Below are 20,441 nucleotides of genomic sequence, written 5' to 3'. Positions count from 1 at the left end.
TCAGAGCCAGAGCTTAAAAAATGAGTAATTAAAAACATGGGTGATTTGCATGGATAATCACAGCAAAGTCAGGATGCTGTTAAAGGTGTAAACTCTGCATCTGTGTACACATAAATCTGGGTGTGGAGGTTGCTGGGCAGCAGAAGGTTCTGATAACAAGTGGTTGGATGCAGTGGGGTTGCGGACAAGGAGATCTACAGAAGTTTGGCACTGGTAGCAAAAAATTTCCTCTCCACAGGACAGAGTCATAACTCCATCTTTGATGTTTCCTTGTTTGATGTCTGTGAGTTGCATACTGTGTCAGTAATAAAAGATCAAAGATCTGCCAGGTAAGGATGAGGTGCAGTGCTAAGCAAGCTGAGGTGGTTGCTACAAACCACTCACACTGCTTCGGGCCAGCACCTTGAAGCAAAGTGGTCAAAAAAGCAGATTGAGGGGCAAATTTTCAGGCAGTGAAAGTAAAATCTGCCTTGTGCTTTGTAAAAAAAAAATCATACCTGTGAGAAGACAGTGTGCCCCACCACTGCCCAAAGCAGGTACTTTCTGTCTCTTGATAAAAGCCCATGGAAAATAAACACCCAATTCTGCGTGTTTGCTGTGATGGGAATTTTGTCCAAAGGTTATTCAGTGCAGGTGTGTACTTTTCCAGACTTACATGGGTTTTGATCCACAGCCTTGCCCAGGCTGGTGGCTGGCAATGCACTGCAGTAAGAGCCAGGAGCTACAAATTCCTGTTGTCTGTGCAAACACCACCTCAGTGGTGCTAATTGTCACCATTCTGGAGCCTTCAGGTGTCAGCTTCTAACTCACAGCACAGGAATTTGTTATTTTAATTACTGCTTGCCATCAGAAAGGCACCTGCATGTCTGCTCCAGCTCTCCTAGAGTTCTGCACCACAGTCTCTCTTGTCCTCTGTGCGCTTAATTAGAAAAAAAATGATTTGACTCCTGTGCAGGAGAAAGAGATTGGTGTCAGAAAGGTTGGAGTGGTATCCCTGCTGATCCTTATCTTTGGAGGCAGTGAACCACAAAGTGTGCTTTTGTATGGTCCTAAGGGGACCCCTTTGGCAGAAAAGCAAAGGAATTTCTGCTTGCACATGGTAGGGGAGAAGGGGAGGAGATTGAGCTGCTTTTCAATATGTTATATTTTATGACGTTGCTCCTCATCCAGACATGTGACCTGCAAACCCAGCGGGCCTGTGAAGACAAGCCATGAATCATTAATGACTGTTTCTTTCTGTGTTCGTTAAGGGATTTCTTGGTAGTATTGTGTGCCTTAATTGCACTGACATCCCCCACTCAGAAATTCAGGAGGGCGAGTTGGAAAATAAGGGGAAAAAAAAAAATCCTTAAATCTGTGACTGGCAAACAAAGCTTCTTTTCACATCCTGCACTTGCTGGAGAGATCAAAGCAAAATGCAGTCATTCCACCCTCCTTCTGATCACATATTGATAAAGTTTATCTTGCTTGACTTGAGCTTTTAGCTCAACACAAATCTCTCTGAACCAGATGTCATTTATTAGCCCTGGAGTGCACTGAGGTCCAGCAGCCTCCCTGCTGCCAGGCTGTGGTGGTTCAGCTCTGGGTGAGCTGCAGCACCCATCGTGTGTGGCTCCTGCCCAGGGTTTGAGGTGCTGCAAGCAGTCTGAGAGCAGGGCTGCAGATTTACCTGCATTTAATGTGCTTCAGTTTAATTGCAACAGCCAAGAGGACGGAGGTAAATAAGAAAGTAATTAGAACCATAATGGGGGGAATCTTCCTTGTCACAGAGACACAGATTGTTTCTTTATTCTCCTCCAAAGAGGTAGAACTGGGTAATAATTCTGTCACCGTGACATTTATGGGAGAGACTTGAAAGGAGCAGAAGAAAAGAAACAAGCCAAGGGACAGCTTTCCCTTGCTGGCAGCGTGCGTCAGCTCTGATGCTCCTGAAACTGTTTCCAAACCCCCTCCAACAAGCACTTAGGAGTTATTTAATTGACCATTAGAGGATTAGGCATTGCTGCTGACAAGCCCTGTTACAAAGGGCAGTGGTGGGATCAGAGCTCTCCCCTCTGCTGACTCCTTGTGCTCCTCTGCAGAACCTCAGTGGCTGCTCGTGCCTCACCTCGGTCCCTCCCGAAAACGCCACCGTGGTTCCTGGCAAGTGCCCCAGCCCTGGGTGTGAAGAGGCCTTCCTGACATTCCTGTGTGTGATGTGTGTCTGCAGCATGATCGGGGCCATGGCGCAGACACCGTCCGTCATCATCCTCATCAGGTAGGGTGTCAGTCATCATCCTCATCAGGCCTTTGGTCATCATCCTCATCAGGTGGGGCTTCAGTCATCATTCTCGCTAAGTTGGGCCATCAGTCACCATCCTCACCAGATGGGGCTGCTCTTGGCATGGGATCATGGCTGGAGGGACCCTAAGGCACAGGGGGGAGCTGAGGGTCCTCCACATCTCCTGGCCTCTGCCTTTTACACCAAGCTCACTGTCCCCAGACCCTTGACTTTGAACTGAACCTCCATTCAAGCTGTTTTCTCCCTAAGCTATTTTTTTTCACTTGTTAGTGCCTGGTTTAGCCAGGCATGGCCCCAGTTCAGGGCCTGCAGTATGGAGCTGCTGGAGAGAAAACAGGAGCTGCTCGAGCTCTCCTTTGGTGGAGGGAGTGAGGTGGGACTGGGCCCCCAAACAGACAAGATTCCTGCAGGGATGTTGCAGAGAATGGTGGAAGGGTTGTTCTTCTGGGGTTAACATGGAAATACAGATGTGCAGTTTCCAATCCAGCTTGTAAGGAGGTTACGGCTGCATTGGGAGAGGGGCAGAATTGCCACCTCATGTTCTCAACATGTAATGACTTAGAGAGAGGCTTAGGCTCACTTTTAGAGATGCTCTGGAGACCACAGAAACCACAGAAAAATTTAAAGCTAGCTTTGGTGAGTACCTCCCTGACTGGAGTTTAACTTCTCTCACCCTGGACCAAGTCCAAGAACATAAGGAACTTGGAAGTCTGAAGGACATGTCTGAGTTAAGCCAATGTGAATAGGTGGGCAAAAGTAGCTTATTCAAATAACTGACCTTGTGTTATTTCCAGACATATGAAACACTTCACCTTATGATATACATAGATATCTAAGCCCACATTTATCCAAAATTACTTAGCTGTCCAAGCTGTCACTTACTGAGACTAATAACCAGAGGCATAAATAGCAGATCCATTCTGCTGCCTGGAAAATTCCAATAAAATTCAATCAATAAGGTCTGTATTAGAAACACACTCTTGAGTGGATTTTGGACAGAACAGCTCTGTGAGGGCATGTCTCCCTGCAGGATACAAAATGAGATATTCCACCTACTAGTTCATTTCTCTCTTTGCATCTCTGGTAGCTAAAGGGAAATCAAATTTCCTCATGATAAATATTGTGACAAAAGCAATTTTGAGTTTGAAGAGTTCTTTGTTCAAGGAAGCTGCCAGCACCTTTAGGATACAACATGGAGACATCTTAGTGTTGCCTTCAAATGAGATAAGCCAGGAAGAAGAATACCAGGGAATAAGAAAAGCAAAGGGAAGATGAAACATACTCAGTTCAGAGCTGTAGGAAATAAACAATTCACACATCCGGATTTGTAACTTCACTCAGAATCACTGATAGCTGACAAAATGTACCAAATGTACAGCAGAGAGCTCTGAGCCAGATAGCACCTCATGCTCTCTTGCAACTGCCATCTTCCATTACATAAAGAAAGTTGTGGCATATGAATGTGTCCTTGGTGTCCAGAGCAGTGACAAGTGACACTGGCAGCTCCCATGGTTATTTAAAAATGGACTCAGTGTCTACAAATTAAATGTCTTGTCTTAGCAAGTCATTTGGTCACTGCTGTAGTCGGTGAGAAAAGATGTCTCCAAGTGGCAATTTTTCTCCAGCCTAAGGTATGGGGTTTGAGTTTGGTCTTAAATATAGAAAAGTGGACGGAAGGACACCACCACCAGTTAAAAGCCCACTGTGAATATTCCATGTGATAATCTATTTTTTCATTAAAATAAACTTTTAATGCTCTGTTTCCTACATTTCTCACCCAACTGTAGAATCCTATTTGAGCCAACCCATTAACCATTGGAACATTTTTCCAAGGTCATATAATTCCTGGCATAAAGGCTTTGGATATAAAGTGTGGGGGTCTGCCTGGAAACTGCTGAAATTCATCCCTAGGTCACAAGCTTCTCACAGAAGTCATGGTGTGATATTACATGGCCCATGAATGTGTGAGAGGAGGGCAGATGATCAGAAGGATCTTCTCCTAACTTAAAAGCTCTCTTAAAAACTGATTCTGTTTTATCAGTTTTGGCTGGTGTTTCTCCAGTGTATTTATACAGAGAACCACCCCTGCCATGAGTAGTTTTTTAAAGCACCTTTGAAGGATAACTCCTAATGCAACAGTGGTTGTGTTCATAGCTGAAGACACTGCAAACTGCATGAAAACTACTGTTGAGCACTTCCTCACTGAATCACCAGGCTGACTGAACCTTTTGGTCCACCCTTCTCCAAGGGTGGTCTCTTGTTCCCAATAGTCTGGGGAGTTTCAGAACCAAAAGTTTTCTCTCTCTCCAGTCCTCAACATCTGCAGCCTTGAAAATTTGATGGGAAGCTTATAAACATCCGATGTCAACATTAGCTGTTGTTATTAATGACTTGGCTAATTCCTGAGCCTATCACCAATGCAATTACTTTTGGGGCTGTAGGCAGTTCAGGAGAAGGCAGAAGAAAAGCCCCATTAATGACTTTTTGAAGAGGTGCTGGTGGCATCCTGGCTGACAGCACAGAATGGCCACGGGGTGTGTTAATCAAAGCAGAACAACAGGAATTGATTTCTCTCTCCTCCTCCCTGCAGGACTGTGAGCCCTGAACTCAAGTCTTACGCTCTGGGGGTGCTTTTCCTGCTGCTCCGGTTGCTTGGTAGGTACAAAAGTTGGGCATCCTTCTCTCCCACCCTTTGTTCCCTCTTGGAACACTCACTTTTTAACATGCAGAAGTTGGTTTCTACTCTGTTGCCGAAGTTGATTTCTAGTCTCTGATTTCTACTCTGTAGTGCTGTCCTTGTTGTGAGAGGGGTCTGACACACTGGGGTCCAAGCCCCTCTCCATGAGGGATGTCACACCAAGGCTCCTGAAGCACTTTTCCTGCCATTTGTGTGGTGCTAATGGAAGAAAATGCAGTGTTGCATGAGAAATGGCTGTTTCTCCCATGGTCCCACACAACCAGTCTCTCTTCTGTAGCTGTTAATAACGTGTCAGCAGCTTGCAGAATTACTGCTGCACTGCATACTGCTGAAGGAGAGGGATATGGATTTTCACTCTCCTTTGAGGGACAGGACCTGTGCTACATGGTGAGTTTGCCCCTTCCTTTGGGTGTCTCAGATCTGAAACCAGGAAAATGAGACAAGCTGAGTCCTTGTTTTCTCCTGTGGGTTTAAATCCCATAAAAATGCTTATGGCTCCTCCTCTGCACCAGCATGTTCTGCTCATGTATGAATTAAAGGGAACATACCAGGCTGCTGCTTGTTTCTGGCTGGTTTTTTTCCCTTCTGGAAGAGGTGGCTCCTATTTTAAAGCTCTTCTGTTTTAGCTCTTTAGTCTCAGTGGTTCAGGGCAAAATCCTCTGATCCATTGTTTTGTGGGACCATCTCATGCCCAGGGTTTCTGCATGTTGGGAGTGGAACTTATTTTTTTAGCAAGGCACGGAAAGCACCTTCCCTGCATGGCTCCCTTGGTCCCAAAGGAATGAGCTGGGGACTAAAGTGCCATTTCTTAGGCTACAGCAAGGCACTGGGAAGTACAGGACTGAAAATCCAGCAGTACCAGACATCGCTCTGAATAAGTGACTTCATTTTTTACTTGTTTTTTTAACACCTTAATCCCCATAAGCTGAACAGGAAATCGTGCTCCCAGGCCAGTTTACAATTAAGCCAATTAGATGTCCATTGGTTTTGGTGAAGTAACTGCAGCCACACAAAAAGCTCCCTCAAGTTAACGTGCCCAGAACTCAGATAACTCAAAGGGAAGTTTCTGGGATGACCCAGGTCAGCTCTGGTTCAAGCCTTGCAAACACAGCATTTTCTTTAGCTGCTGGTGCTGCTCGTGGGCCTGACTTCAGCTGTGACTGGCTGAATGTGGAGTCTCAGCAGACAAGTGTGCAAGGAAGATGGCTGTGGGCTGTTGTTTCCAAAGGAAAAATACTTAGAGGGGGGAGATTCTTATCTTTTCTTTTTTCCTTTCAAAAGAGAGAAGCCTCCTGAGATAGCAGCATCCTGAATTCCTCTAAAACCAGGCTCAGACATGTATACTTAAGTTGAACAGATTTCTTTTTTTTCATTCCAGTAAAGAAGCCATAGTGAGAATTTAAATCCAAATCTTTATATGTTGCTCTGTCACTAAGGGATTCCCATGAAATAAGACAATACATCCTGAAGCATATCATCAATGTAGCTGGAACGCAGGGAAAATGAAGAGAAAGATACTTTTCTGTATGAGCAAGGGTATCCAAATTGTGCCTCTATCAACCTGAGGTTTGAGAATAGCTTTACTGATTTATTTTAAAAGCTTTTCAGTTCACCTTTAAGCTTTGACTTAAGAAGACAGCGATAATAGCTGCTTCTTACACCAAAGGAGAGAATTAAATGCAGGAGGTATGAGACCCGAAGGTGCAATCCTAGCTAATAGATTTCAGTAAGACAGAAGCACCTTTTTTTATGCAGCCCTACAGTTTCTGCTGTGAAATATATATAAATATATATAGAGAGAGCAGAAATTTTTGCAACACTTTGCAGTAAGAGGTAGGACATGATTGACTCTCTTTAATATTCACTGTAATAACATGAAACATGACTGAATTCTCCCAGTATCCTCCTGCATATATTGTCTCATTTCATAGGATTTCTGCTGTGAGAGGGCAGCCTAACAGTGTCTTCATATAAAAGCATTACTGCAGTTTCCCAGAGAAGACAGTAAAGCAGTACCGTTGGAGCCAAAAGTTTGGAATGGATTTGTCTGGAATGGCAAAGAATTCAGTGTTCACCGTGCATCATGGAAGAGCCTCTGCTTATCAAGGCACTTCCTCAGATTTTTTTCCTCCAAGCTCATGTTGTTTGCCTCTTATTCTGACATGACAAAACCCTACAGTGTTTCACTCTCAGAAGGAATTTCTGGTGTGCAGTGCAACTGCTCACCTCCCTTGTCTCAGGGGTTCTGAGCACCAACTTGCTCCTGTGTGTCTCTCGTCCTCTCCTCTGCTAAAAACAGCCTGAAATACTCACTAGTTGCCAAAGGGTTTTCCACATGACTGCATTCACATGGGAGTAGCTTTGGAGTTCAAGGGAAACAGGTCCTTCCTCAAGTGTTATGAGGAGAACTTTCCAGGCCAAATTGTGGTGGACACCAGGCTGGAGCCAGCAGGTGGGAATGGCAGCTCTCCCTGCAGCTCAGCCTGCACATCTCCAAAGCTTTGTGTCAGCATCTCTCAGCATGTTAACAAGCAGGGACTCACCTCAAAATGATGATCCAAATGTGGCTTTCTGTTATTACAGAAAGAATGTGGCTCCTCAGTCACTGCCAGATGTGGATATTCCCCCTGAGGTGCCATCCAGCAGCACTGGGCACACAAACTGCAGTCAGCAGCAGAGCCTCTTGCTTCTTTGTGGCAGGAGCCCAGCTGAATTTTTAAAATCCATGTTGAGTGTGTGGTTGTTCACAGGTTTCAACTAAAAAAGTGTCTTTGAACTTAGAAGCAGAACCAGCCCAGCCTGGATTTTCCAGTCATTGAAATGATGAACACAGAGCTGGTGCTGATATTTTTTCGAGAACATAGATAGGTTTTTAGATATGATGACTGGAATGAGTATTTCTAACAAACAGATTGTCTTGCTTTTTTATCATCTGGTTTTACTTACTACATTTGTGCTATTAATGACTGGTTCAAATGAGAACCAAAAGCCCATATAACCTCTCTTAATTCCTGCATTTACCAACATATAAGGAAGATCAAACAAAATCTGCAGAGCTCCAGTCATCAAGAAAATAAAATAAAGAGATCTCAGTTACCAGAGAGAACAGTGAAGACAACCAATTTATTTGTAGTCTTAGGATACATGTCATGAATGTCACTACTTTGCTCGTGACAAGCTGAAGGAAGGTAGCTTTTTTAAGCCTGGAAATCCAGGTTAATGATGAAACTAGATCCAAGATTAAACACTTTCCTGTCTAAAAACTGCACTCCTTGTGTCTGCTGTCACAGGTATTTATAGAGTCTCAGGCATCAGAGCACCTACAGATGCATTGATACTGTCAGGGGGGTGTTGTGCCTGCCTGCTGTTGGATTTCAGGAGATGCAATGCTCCCCTTTGCTCACTGCCTTAACCCACAGCAGTGACTTCATCCATCAGGGCTTTTTTCAGGGTTTTTCTGCTTCTAGCCTCTGCCCATAAATACAGCAGAAGGTAGAGAAATGGTTACATTATGTAGAATGTTCACATTTTCTTCCCAGTGCTGCGCAGGCTGGCTGGGGAGCGCAGAGCTGGAGCGTGGATGTCCTAATCACCATCAGGCTAATGGGAAATGGGGGGTTGCTGCAGTGTCCCTGCAGGATGAGGGAAAGGAGACAAGAAAAACATTTCTTTTATTAGTTAAATGAGATTGGAGTGATTACTTTGCTTGAAGATTGCAGCTCTTCTGCAAACCATGATTGAGAAACACTCATCGGTAGTTAGCTGCAGTGGCTGTGGGAGAATCCTGCTGTGATATTTCATTTAATGGCACTCTAAAATTTTCCCTTCTTTTCTGATGGCATCTTTGACATCTATTATGGGCTATTGTTTCTTTTCCTTTGATCCAGAGAAAACCTTTTACTATGTTTTGATATCAGGGTACAGTCCAAAACGGGATCTCAATGTTGAGGCTGATTTTAGGTGCTGAACTGGAATGCTATGAGATCCTTCAGGGCAACACTCTAAAGTGCAGAATTGCCAGTTTAGAGATGGTGAGCTGCAAGGCTGTCCTCCTCTTTCATTTATCCCTCCACTTAGTCTCATTAGGCAAACAAGAAGCTTAATAAAAGCCACTCAGACTTGAATAAGATTCTTGCTGCATGTTGATATCAGCAGGATATAATGTCTCTTCCACAGATGTTAAGTCCAAGCTAAAGGCTCATCCACAAACTTCATTCAGGTTGATTTAGAACTTCAAAAATTAAAATCACAGGCTGCAGCTGGGACTGTTACCCTTGATAAAGTACCCTCTTTCCATTCACTGCAGTCGCGTCCTCTCTCTTTATAGAAGCATGATTTGTCTCTCTTATTTTGGCAGGTTTTATCCCACCTCCGCTGATCTTCGGGGCCGGGATTGACTCCACGTGTCTGTTCTGGAGCACGTTCTGTGGGGAGCAAGGAGCCTGTGCACTGTATGACAATGTGGTCTACAGATACCTGTATGTCAGCATTGCCATCGCCCTCAAGTCCTTTGCATTCATCCTGTACACAACCACCTGGCAGTGCTTGAGGAAAAACTATAAAAGATACATCAAGAACCACGAAGGTGGTCTCAGCACTAGTGAGTTTTTTGCCTCTACTCTCACCCTAGACAATCTGGGGCGGGACTCGGTGCCCCAAAATCAACCACATAGGACAAAATTTATCTATAACCTTGAAGATCATGAGTGGTGTGAAAATATGGAGTCTGTTTTATAGTGACTGTGGAGGAGTGAACTATATTAATAATACAAGGGTCCTTTTTAATAAAAACAAGGAGAGAGCACGAATGGAAGAAGAAACAACTGCAAAACAGCAACAGCAACACAGGAAACTTTTGTCTTTTTCTCAAAGCCAGACCCAGCGAGGATTCTTGAGAACAGAGTGTTTTGATGGGATCACTTGTGACATCCTGCAGGGTGCTGGAGAAAGCAGGGAGCCCTTGTGGCTGGGCACCAGCCCCTTTGGTGACAGCACGAGCTTCCAAGGAGGGCACCTGCAGAGTTTGAGCAGAGTTTGGCACGGGGTGTAGAGAAAGCAAGCTGATAACAGCAAGCTGATAACAGCAGGGTGATAACAGCAAGGTGATAACAGCAATAGGTCCTTTCCCAGTTGGGATGGGGTGTGTGGAGCCCTGCAGGGCTGGCCAGGCTGGGTGCTGCTCCAACCTGCTGCATCCACAATGGCAAAGAGGGAGCGGTGCTGGAGCCCTTCCACCAGTCACACTCTGTCACCAGCCACGAGCCCAGGATGAATTCCTTGAAAGCTGCTGGAAACCTTCCCAGTGGCCAGCGATGCTGTCAGGGGTATCCAAGTCCTTCCAGGCCTGGCTTATTCACAGATTGCAGCTCCTGTGGCTGTCTGTGAATATCCAGGCTCAGATCTCAAACCCAGTAGAGTTCAAGACGTTTGCTCACACTTGCCAAACGTGCTGTCATTTTTAAAGGGGGATGAGTTCCAAATACTTATCTGTGTAGTCCTCTAATAAGATGGGTTTTTTTGGAATTATTTTCGAGTATGTGTTAACCCTTAAATTGCTGACACTTTTCCATGAGGAGGATTTATTTATGCTAGTTTGGGGAAGGATCCTGTTTAATTCACCCAAACATAATGTGACTCAAGGGGTTTGTTTAATCCTCTGCATTTTTTATCCATACGCCTTCATTCTAATATGCTACCAAGCCAATGAAGACACATAATATGTTTTTAAAGAAGAGAATGAATGCACTGTGTCTCTATAAAAAACAATTGTCTGTTGGAGAATTATAGATAATATGATGATTTACATAATATAGTTTTTTCATATTCTATGTGACTCAGTGAATACATATATATGTGGAGAGGCTGTTGATGTTCTCTCCAGTTTTTAAAGATATATATATATATAATTTGCAATCTAGAAATTGTGTGGTGGATGTTTTCTTTAAAGTGTGTGTGTGTGCGTGCGTGTGTACAAATGAGAGGAATACTGACCTTAATCCTTCAGCCCTCACAACTGGTGTTTTATTTTTCACCTGAGAAATTCCACTGACTTTCAGTGGAAGCCATGTGAGGAAGATGGAATCATCTCTCCTGGATGCCAGATTTTGTTTGTACATGGGAATAGTACAAACAATAGTCCCTCTGGAATGCTGGGTTAAGGGAGCAGAGGCTGGCCAGCACTGAGCAGCTCCAACTTCCATTCAGCTCCCCACAAAGCATCCATGCAGGAGCAGATTTGGCTTGGCCCCTGCAGTGCAGTCTTACCTAAACCTGCAAAAACCATGGGGAAACTTTCATCTGATTACAAGAAACATGGGGGTCAGGCTTATTTTGTATGCACATTTTTGTTTTCCAAAACATTCCTGCTGGGAAGCAATGCAAATTGGTGGCATTTGATGAGGTTTTTTCCCAGGTTCCGTTTCCAATGGACTAAATGTCAGAAGGGCTTTAAGGGTTAGCATCGTAATTTAAGAGTTCCTTTTTTTGTGTGAATTTTGAAGCTGTTGTGAACTTGAGGATGTTTAGAGCAGTAACCTGGCATGTTGAGTCAAATGCTGGATGTCACTTCCATGCAGGTGGCAGAGGGGCTGATCTTCCCCAAGTCCTTGTCCATTGGTGCAGTGGGCACCCCAGAGCTGGCACAATTACAGAGGGTTGATAACTTGTCACTCATGTTCAACACATTTTTAGCACACTTTTCTCTTATCCAGGCTTTGCAACATGGGTGTGGAGTATCAAACTGCTTCCACTTGATTGAATTTATATGTGTGCTTGCAGCTTATGCACAGAATTACATGTTCAGCAACAATAAGGGCAGGAGAAAAGGATGTATCCAATAAACTCCGTTGTGCCAAATACTCAACAGATATTGTAATTGCAGATATTTAATTCTTGGGTTTCGGCCATATTAAGAATCAGTCAATTGATGAAGGAGTTTAAGGAAAAAAAAATATTAAGCTATGCAGTGCCATTGTTATGTTGGGTGGTAAATGATGCTTTTTAGACCATTATGTTGGTTTAGTATATCTGATCTGCTAAAATAGAGAAACTGCATCCATAAAACAATGAATTCCAAAAAGTCACAGGGTGCATAACTGTCTCATAAAATACATATAATTGTCAAGAATGAGCCTTTGAAATCATTCTGTACAGTTCTCTCCATTCTGCAGATTTATTACTTAGACTGCTGTCTTTCCAAATGTTAGCTCATAATTTTATACTATACACACACTTTCAGACTCCAACACAAATGTCACACAATAGAACCTTTCTAAAAGCCTGATTGCTTGAAATTTCATAACCCCTTTCACAATTTCATGATTTTCCCCTCTGAAAGTCCAAGGTGAAGGAGAATAGCATGCTGATTGATATGATGTAAAACAAACTCCCAGTGTTCATGAGCTGCGGCTTGTTGCTGCAGTCAAAGTCTCCCTTGACCGGAGTTATAGAAACAGGATTCCAGGGCACATAACATTTTCATTTTTGTTTTTCTTTACTTTTTTCATTTGATCTCTTCTCTTACTATGAGTGGGAGATGCAGTTGAATGGGGTTACTTATGTTATTTTTAAGCTGTAACTTGAAATTCCTGCATGATTGTTTTTTTATTTCTTTTGATAATGGAACTCTTGAAAATCTTTTCCCCCATCCCACTCTTTTCTTTTTTTTTTCCCCGGGGTTAGGTCTGATGCCTGTATTGTGAAGGGCTTTGCTGTCAGTGCTTTGGTACAGATTTAAGAACAGATCTTTAGTTGAAAGAAAATACACAGACCAAACCCTTCATCCACACCAGCAGGCATTTTGGGGGTTTTTTTCTGATTTCAGAGCCACAAGCCATTTTTGCCTGCAACCCAATTTTTGTTACAGAATAACAAAGGAAGAGTGTCAGACATCCCCCCCTTTTCCCAAACTGTGTTATGGGCCTTTCAGCTTCACCTCCATCCTGCAACTGCCTTAACCATGCAGGAAACTCAAAAAACAAGGATGGAGTTAGAAAATCACCCATTAACAGGAACAGGGGCATGCTCTGAGCTGTGTGGTCCAGATCCAGTGGTGGAAATTGTTTCTTCATATTCAAGGGCATTGAAATTCAGGGGTTTGTTGAGGCCTCAGTCTCAGCAGAATTGTTCTTTTGGCGTTTCCAAGCACTGTGTTCCCCACATGGCTGTCTGCTAAGGAATGGGATGTTTGGAAAAACAAATTACTTGAGATTCTGCAGTCTCTCTGGGATTGACCAGTTGCCTTGCATGACTGCAGGTTGGGGTTTCCTTTCCCTTGCTCAGATCCCATTCTGGAATGGCCCCAGTGGAATCAAAAGGGGACCCCAATCTAAAATTGGTGCAGATGACACTGGAATAGTTTTCTTTGCATCCTTGTTAACAAGGTGATGCATTTCCAGAACCTTCTTTTAATACCTATAGAAATAATCCATTTTTCTGACTTTACCCAGCACATCTTGGATGTAGATTGGGACTGAGAAGTCCATCACTTGAATTACCACTTGAATATCACAAACCTTCCATTCTTGGCAGTTCAGCTCAATAATGGGGACCTCCCTCTGCCATTCTCCTCTGAGATGCACTGAACTCCTCAGTGCTGCTGCTCTTCATCATGGTTGGCTCTCACCTTGCTCAGAAGGTGAGAAGGGAAAGATGCAGAGAGGAATTAACTTCCATTATCTGACTTAGCTACACTTCAGAATGCTTCCAAATTGAACTGATGGTCTGCAGACATTTGGAAAGTGATTGGAGTATTTCCAAATGGCTGAGATGCATTTACTTCTTTTGCCTTGCAAAAAAAAAAAAAAAAAAAATTCAAATTAAGGGAATGAATGTGATTTGAACCCCCTTCTATCCCCATCAGAGTTTTATGTTCATCACATTGCAGTGGAGGCAATGTGCTGAAGGTTCACCTTTGTGTCTCAGACAGACTTTTTTTCTCAGTAAATGGGGTTTTGAGACACAGAAACTCCATCTCACAAGCAGCAGTTTCACTCCACAGCCAACCCACAACAAGCTGAAGCCTACCAGCACTGTGAAGCTTTAGCCCCCAGGCCAGCCACAGCTGTTGCTGCCATATGAGAGTTTGTCACAGCTGGGTGTGCTTGGCTTGGTGTTTTCTTCAGACTTTGGCATTCTTGGTGTGATGCTTGCTTTATTCTTGGCAGGTGATGTGGGGAATTGTCAGTGTAAAAGACACATGCAAATGCTTCACTGGACTGATGTGATAACAGCTTTGTTTCTTTATTCACAAGGGTTCCCAGACTTACTCCTGCTCTGCCTTTAAATGCAGCTGTGCTCATCTATCCCCCTAATTTCGTGTGAACTGTGTTTGCGGACAGCAGCAGGTTTGTTGTTGTTCACTCTCCAGATCTGATTAATATGTGCAGAGCTCACAAGCCTCCTGTGCACAGGGCAGAGCACCCCTGATTACAAGCAATAATACTGACCTGCTCTGGTTTGCAATAGGGCTTCTGGCTTTTCCTACTAAATCTGGGTTCACCTCTCCCAGAATCCTATCCTACTGCTGTGCCTCACCTATTTTGTTGGCAGCCAATTTAGAATTGGTGGGAATATAGGCAGCAGTTTAAGATGGGAGCCTGTGGTGTGAGCCAGGTTCAGCCCTGCTTATCTGATGGTTGAGACTGATCCAAGGAGGAAAGGAGGAAAGTAACTGAGCCACTCAGCGTCTCTGAAAGGATTATCCACCCTTCTGTGCTCCGGGACAGCCCTACCTCCACCAGACCCATGGTTTGTGGGTGTTTTCTTCCAAACTGACCATCAGCTCCCTTTCTCTAGCCAGTTCTTCCTTCCCCAGTGGCAAAGCACAGCTTGGCTCTACCAAGTCAGTACAAGGTATCCAGAGAGGTATCCTGGCATGCAAATATTACTGAGAGGCATTTAAATTTGCCTGGCATGCCAGCAGGTCTCGCTCAGTTTTACATATGTTCAAAATGTTACAGTTTGTTCTGCTTATATCCCCTAAATCTATAACCTTCAGGCTGCAAATGATGTTCTCTATCATTCCATTGACATTTCTAGCCAATCTGAGTCTTAATACAATTGCTTTGCTGAAAAATGGCCTTTCAGCAGTTCTTAGACATGAGGTACTTCTTTATTAACTAGTGATGCCAAGTAAAATCTTTGGCCATTGTCTGTTCCCTGGATCCAGGGGAGCAGAGGGAGGCTGTGCCTGCCCAGCAGCAATACTGATGTTTCCTGGGGCAGAGTGTGAACATGGGCTGCTTTTCCTTCAGCTTCAGGCTTGCCTTGGCTGCTTGGCTCTGAGCATCTCTCAGTCCCAAAAGGACACAGGGAATTCAGGAGAAGCCTTGTGGACAGAGCAATCTATTTAGAGTAGGACTTGAGGATGTTTGTAGTGTTAATGTTGTTTTGCTTGTCAAAGCTTTGCTTCAATCTCTCTTTCTTTGATGAATGGAGTGACCCCAGGGATGGGGTCTGTGGGATGGGATGAGTTTGTGATCTTTCCCCCCTTTATTCAGATTTAAGTGTGGCAGAGCAGAGTGTCCAACCCTAAGAAGGAAAAGCTTTGTCCTACCTTGAACAGTTTGTGGTGCTGGACTTGTTCTGAACAAAGTTGGTGTCTGCATATGGAAAGAAGCAGTAAGAAACTTGTCAGCTGCAACTTGGCAAATAATTTATAGCAACTTCATACATGAATCTTCCCCTTTATTTCTTCCTTGTAAATTGCTGAGAAAACCAAGAAAAGACCTCCAGTGTATTTTGAAGGTCATTTCTGCATATCATCTATGGTCTGGAGAAGTTGGAAAAGCTTTCTTGTAATCCATACACAGGGATTTGTTCTGGATGGACTTAAAACTCACAGGGGTTATTTCTGCTCCCTGAGTTCCCTAAGCTGGAATTTTCTCATCAGTAAGAATATTTAGCTCAAAAGTCTGTGATTAGGAATTGAGTAAGATGATCCTTGCTCAGTGTCAGTGGGCTGGACACCCCGTGCTCCAGGACAGGCAAAGCTTCCCACTCACAGTCCTCTTCCCAGGAATATTCTCTCACAGATGCTTGAAATTCTCAGTAGCTCTACTGGTTAAAGCACTCATTTGAGTAATTGCTGAGAGCAAACACCAGAAGGGTATGAACCCAGGCAACAGCAAATTGGTATTGAGGTGAAGCAGGTGGTGTAAATTTTATTTGCAATGTTTGCACAGCTCCTGGATCAGAAGCAGAAACCTCTGGGGCATCAAGAGAGTTGCATATGGCCTAACATATCTTAGTTCTTCCCAAATGAATTGCCCATGGGTGGGACAGCAAAAAGCATCGTTCTCTGCCACGGATACCTGAGCCCCCAAACCCATTTTCTCTTGCAGTATGGCATCGCACAAACAGCAGTGCATTTACCCCTCAGAGCAAACAGTGCTGTGCTTTTGGTGCCTCACAACTCTAACTGTGAACTTGAAAGGAAGAAACGACCCCTGCTCTTCACCTGTGACCCTTCCTGCTCAACCAGAGGAGGAGGAGGATGATGATCCCTCGTGGAGACTCACAGCTGTTCTCCTAAAGTCTTACTGCAGCATGACCAAATGGTGCTCTGTGATCACCATGGGTGGCCTATTCCCTGTGCTAGGGCTCTGTAGCTCAGCTGCAGCCCCACGTTGCCTTCACTTGGTGTTCTGGTGCAAAGCATGGTGAGGAGGCTGCACATGACTGCCCCTGAGGTCTGCCACTGCTCTGTGACCACCAAAGCTTTGGAGTCTCCACGTTAGCCCACGAAAGCAGCTTCCCTCACCTGGTTTTGGGGAACAGCCATCCCAGAGCAGCCTCCCTCACCTGGTTTTGGGGAACAGCCATCCCAGAGCAGCTTCCCTCACCTGGTTTTGGGGAACAGCCATCCCAGAGCAGGTTCAGGGGGAAGCTGGAGCAGCGCACAACAGGGAGCTCACATCCATGGGGAGGAGGGGGTGGGATGGAGCAGAGGAAGAGCTGTGACATTTTAAAACCCATAGTGCCTACCACTGCAAATGGAACGCTGTATTGTATTATATTACCCGTGACTACCATGTAAATAAAGTACAATAAATGTGGTGTTCGTTGGGATTTTGATACAAGTCAAATGCAGTCTGCAGAAATGGTTTTTTTTCCCTGCTGTGTGTACTTATATCACATTCCAGGCACGGGGGCATTTGGAGTTGTGGGAGCTAACAATGCATAAATGGCATTAGATGGGGCATGGTTGCAGTAGGGCTGTTCTGAAATTCCTTTTGCCCCGTGCAGGTGAGACACGAGCACCATCTGAAATCAGTTTACACAGGCAGGAGGAGAGCAGCTCTGGATGTGGCTCATGGGCAGAAGAGCCACTCCTTGGCCATGCCTCATTCATAGTGGAGAAACAGCCAGGTTTCAGTGACTGATCTCTCTTTGTTTTCCTGCTGCACAGGTTAATCAGCAGCCCATGCCCTGCCTGTGTAACCTGGTTATTCCCCACCCCTGACAGCCCTCAGTGGCAGCTACACATGAGCAAACTCAAAGCATTTTGGGAAAGAAGTTCTTGCCCAGCTGGCTCCTCCGTGTCTCTGACAGAGATTGAGGGGCTTGGGGTTTTGGCTAGTAAGAGTAAGTATTAAGAATCTACTTTGTTCCTTAACTCACTCCCTTATCCATCATTCTCTTTCTCCATAGTGTAAATAAAGAAAATAATACATTTTCACAAGGCAAGGCTGCCATGTGCCCTCCAAATCATGATGCACGTCTTGACTGGGTTGTTGGTGGGAGTTCCTCTGGGCTTCAGAAGCTCAGGGCTTCTCTGACAAGTGTTTGCAGCTGGTGTGTGGGAGCAATCTCCCATCAGAGCATGGAGAGTGCTTCCACACTGATTGTCTTGTTGGAGAACAACACCACCCCATGCAGTTTGTCACACCTGTGCTTGAAACTCACCTGCAGAGCTCTGTGCAGGGTGCAGAGCACTGGAGGAGTGTTTACCTGCCTCTACCAGAGCAGTCCATGGTGTTTGTCCCTCCAACCATTGCTGTCCTCCACAGTCACCTGGGCAGAGCAGCATTTGTGGGTTCTGGAGAAGGTCTTTTCCTGTAGAGAACATCTCGACAAATAGCCTGTAGCACCTGGATGAGCCCATGTGCCACTGGCAGAGCAGCATTTGTGGGCTCTGGAGAAGAGGAGGTCTGTCCTTCCTGCACAGAGCATCTCCACAAATGGTCTGTAGCACCTGGATGAGCCCACATGCCACTGCCCCTTCTTGGGCTGAGGGTTTCTGTTTTCCTTCCTGTTTTCCTTCCCCGCCCAAGGGAAAGTGGTCCTCAGAAAGGTCTTTGAACTTTGCTGGTAAATTGACTGCTGGTAATTTTTCAGACTTCCAAAATAAACCAAAACCTGGTTTGGAAAAGGAAATGTTTCACTGTACAATTGACTTAAAAAAAAAAAAAAAGAAAAGAAAAAAGAGAAGCCACATGCTCGATATATTTTGAGTACTGTGTTCTGTATTTTTGCAGCTTATATTTTCCAGATGAGCAGTTTAGAAATATGTGATGTGAAAAACATACTGTAAGTTTGCTGTAAATGATATTAAAAACACTATTTTCATTCTTGTCCTGTCTCACTGGCTCATCTCTTTGGTTCTCCCAGGTTGGCTGGCTGGGCTGGTGCTCTGACTGGTCCAGAAGGTTCTCAGCCTCAGTAAAAGCAGGGTTGAGAGTTCAGGTTGGAGGTTTACTAGAAATTACAGTGGGAGTGAATGTGCAGTGCCTTCAGGGGGGAGGTCAATGAAGGAGTGATTGTGGAAGAGAAGGTGAGGCAGGTTTTGGGAAGGGCAAAATAATTGAAGAAAGGAAAGAGAGAGCAAGGGAATCCTAAATTCCTACCTAACAGAGGAACTTGAACACCTGGAAGACACTAAAACAAGGAGGAGCTCAGAGGAAACATGATTGGAAGCAGGAAAATGCTGGATGTGTCGGTGGTGATGAATATGTCTCACACTCTTTGTGTCAGTTCAGCTGTGGAGGGGAAAAAAAAGAGCTTTTAGCTGAAATAGCAACAGCTGAGTGAAGTGGCTGAGCCCTGCCATGCACCCTGAGCCCCTGCAGCTGCAGAAGCTTCTCCATCTCCATCAGTGGGATCACACCCAGAGGGTGACAATTCCTGAGGATTCCTGACACACACTTCCTCCTGTTCCGGCTGCTGTAGTGGTCAGAACAAAAGCAATCACTTCTTTGACCCTTTATTTTCAAACGCTTCAAATCTGGTGTATCAAAGTTTTTTCCTGAAGCTTCTACAAAATTATGCTAAATGAGGCAATTGCATTCCAACTGAGTTGAATATTCACTTATTCCTTGTTTGTTCCATTTTTTATCTTCCCCTGTTCCAGTTCCCTCTTCTGAAAGGCAGTGAGCAAAACAAAGATTATAAATCAGAAAACAAACAAAAAAAACCAATTTTGTTGCACAGGAGTCAAATCCAACCACAGTTGCTTTGAATTCACTTTCCAACAACAGGGGCTTTGGAGAATAGTTCAGGAGGAACGAGGGAGGAAGTCTGGGGAAAAAAATGTTTTGTTAAACGTTGACAGCGAAGAATCTTTTTATTTATTTCACTTCATAGCTTTTCCTGGTAGTGTTGAGGTTTGTGCAAGCTCATTTTGAAGACAGCATTCCTGGCAGGTCCTCTGTCCCCAGCAGAGGGGTGACACAGCAGCACAGATCACACCCAGCATTCCAGAACCGCCTTTAGCCAGCCTGGACCTTTCCTTTTTGCTGCTGCCTGCAACAGAATCTGGTTAATTGGGTATTTACTGAGCTGAATTCTGTTGTGGGTGCAGACTATTAACCTTTATGTCACCTAGAAGAGATTACACCTGGTAAAGTTAATGTTTTGAGACTGGGAGGTTAACGTGTCACTCAGTGCTCAGCCCTCCCTCAATTAGCAGCAGGGCCCATGTGTGGCTGTGCTGTGAGCCCTGCTTTAATTAGAAAGGACTCACAGCTGGGTCACATCAACAGCATCAGTTTACTGCCCCTTCCAGCCTTCTCTGATCCTTCTCCTCCTTGGGTGAGTTTTGATGTTGTGGTGCCCAGCTCAGGGATGCTGGAGCCCGTCCTAAGGCACCCTGAGCTGGGTCTAAGGCAGTGCCTATCGCTGGCTGGGGGCTCTGCACAAATCACAAACAGGATGGGGCTGCTGTACAACGTGCCTTGAGCTGGTTTATTTTTCAGCATCGTTCTCATTACATGGTTATGACAATGGGAAGATGCCACCAGCTCACATCTCAGGCAGCAGACAAAGAACTTAATGTTACAACTTACTTTATAAGTTTTTTGACCAATCACACAAAGCAAAAGCACATTGACAGTAGTTCTATCCAACCACTACAAGCACACCTACCTTTGGTTAAAACAATGCTTGCTTATTTCAAATACAATACCTGCTTGTGAGCCTTAAAACACAATGCACAGAACTCCATTTTTAAGCTTCAAACTTCCT

At 44.5% G+C, this 20,441-nt stretch overlaps 1 protein-coding gene across 1 annotated transcript in view; it reads left to right on the top strand.

Annotated features, from left to right (window-relative positions):
- Positions 1-18,553, top strand: part of SLCO3A1 (solute carrier organic anion transporter family member 3A1) — a 140,758-nt gene extending 122,205 nt beyond the window's left edge. Inside the window, exons 8-10 of the mRNA XM_074549211.1 lie at positions 2,082-2,257; positions 4,872-4,936; positions 9,337-18,553. Coding sequence (XP_074405312.1) covers positions 2,082-2,257; positions 4,872-4,936; positions 9,337-9,716 — 621 coding nt within the window. The 3' untranslated portion in view covers positions 9,717-18,553. The remainder of the gene's footprint in view (positions 1-2,081; positions 2,258-4,871; positions 4,937-9,336) is intronic.
- Positions 18,554-20,441: the final 1,888 nt, after the last annotated feature.

Source organism: Zonotrichia albicollis, chromosome 11, assembly GCF_047830755.1.
Source record: "Zonotrichia albicollis isolate bZonAlb1 chromosome 11, bZonAlb1.hap1, whole genome shotgun sequence".
NCBI lineage: Eukaryota > Metazoa > Chordata > Aves > Passeriformes > Passerellidae > Zonotrichia > Zonotrichia albicollis.
This window is presented reverse-complemented; position numbering and strand designations above follow the sequence as displayed.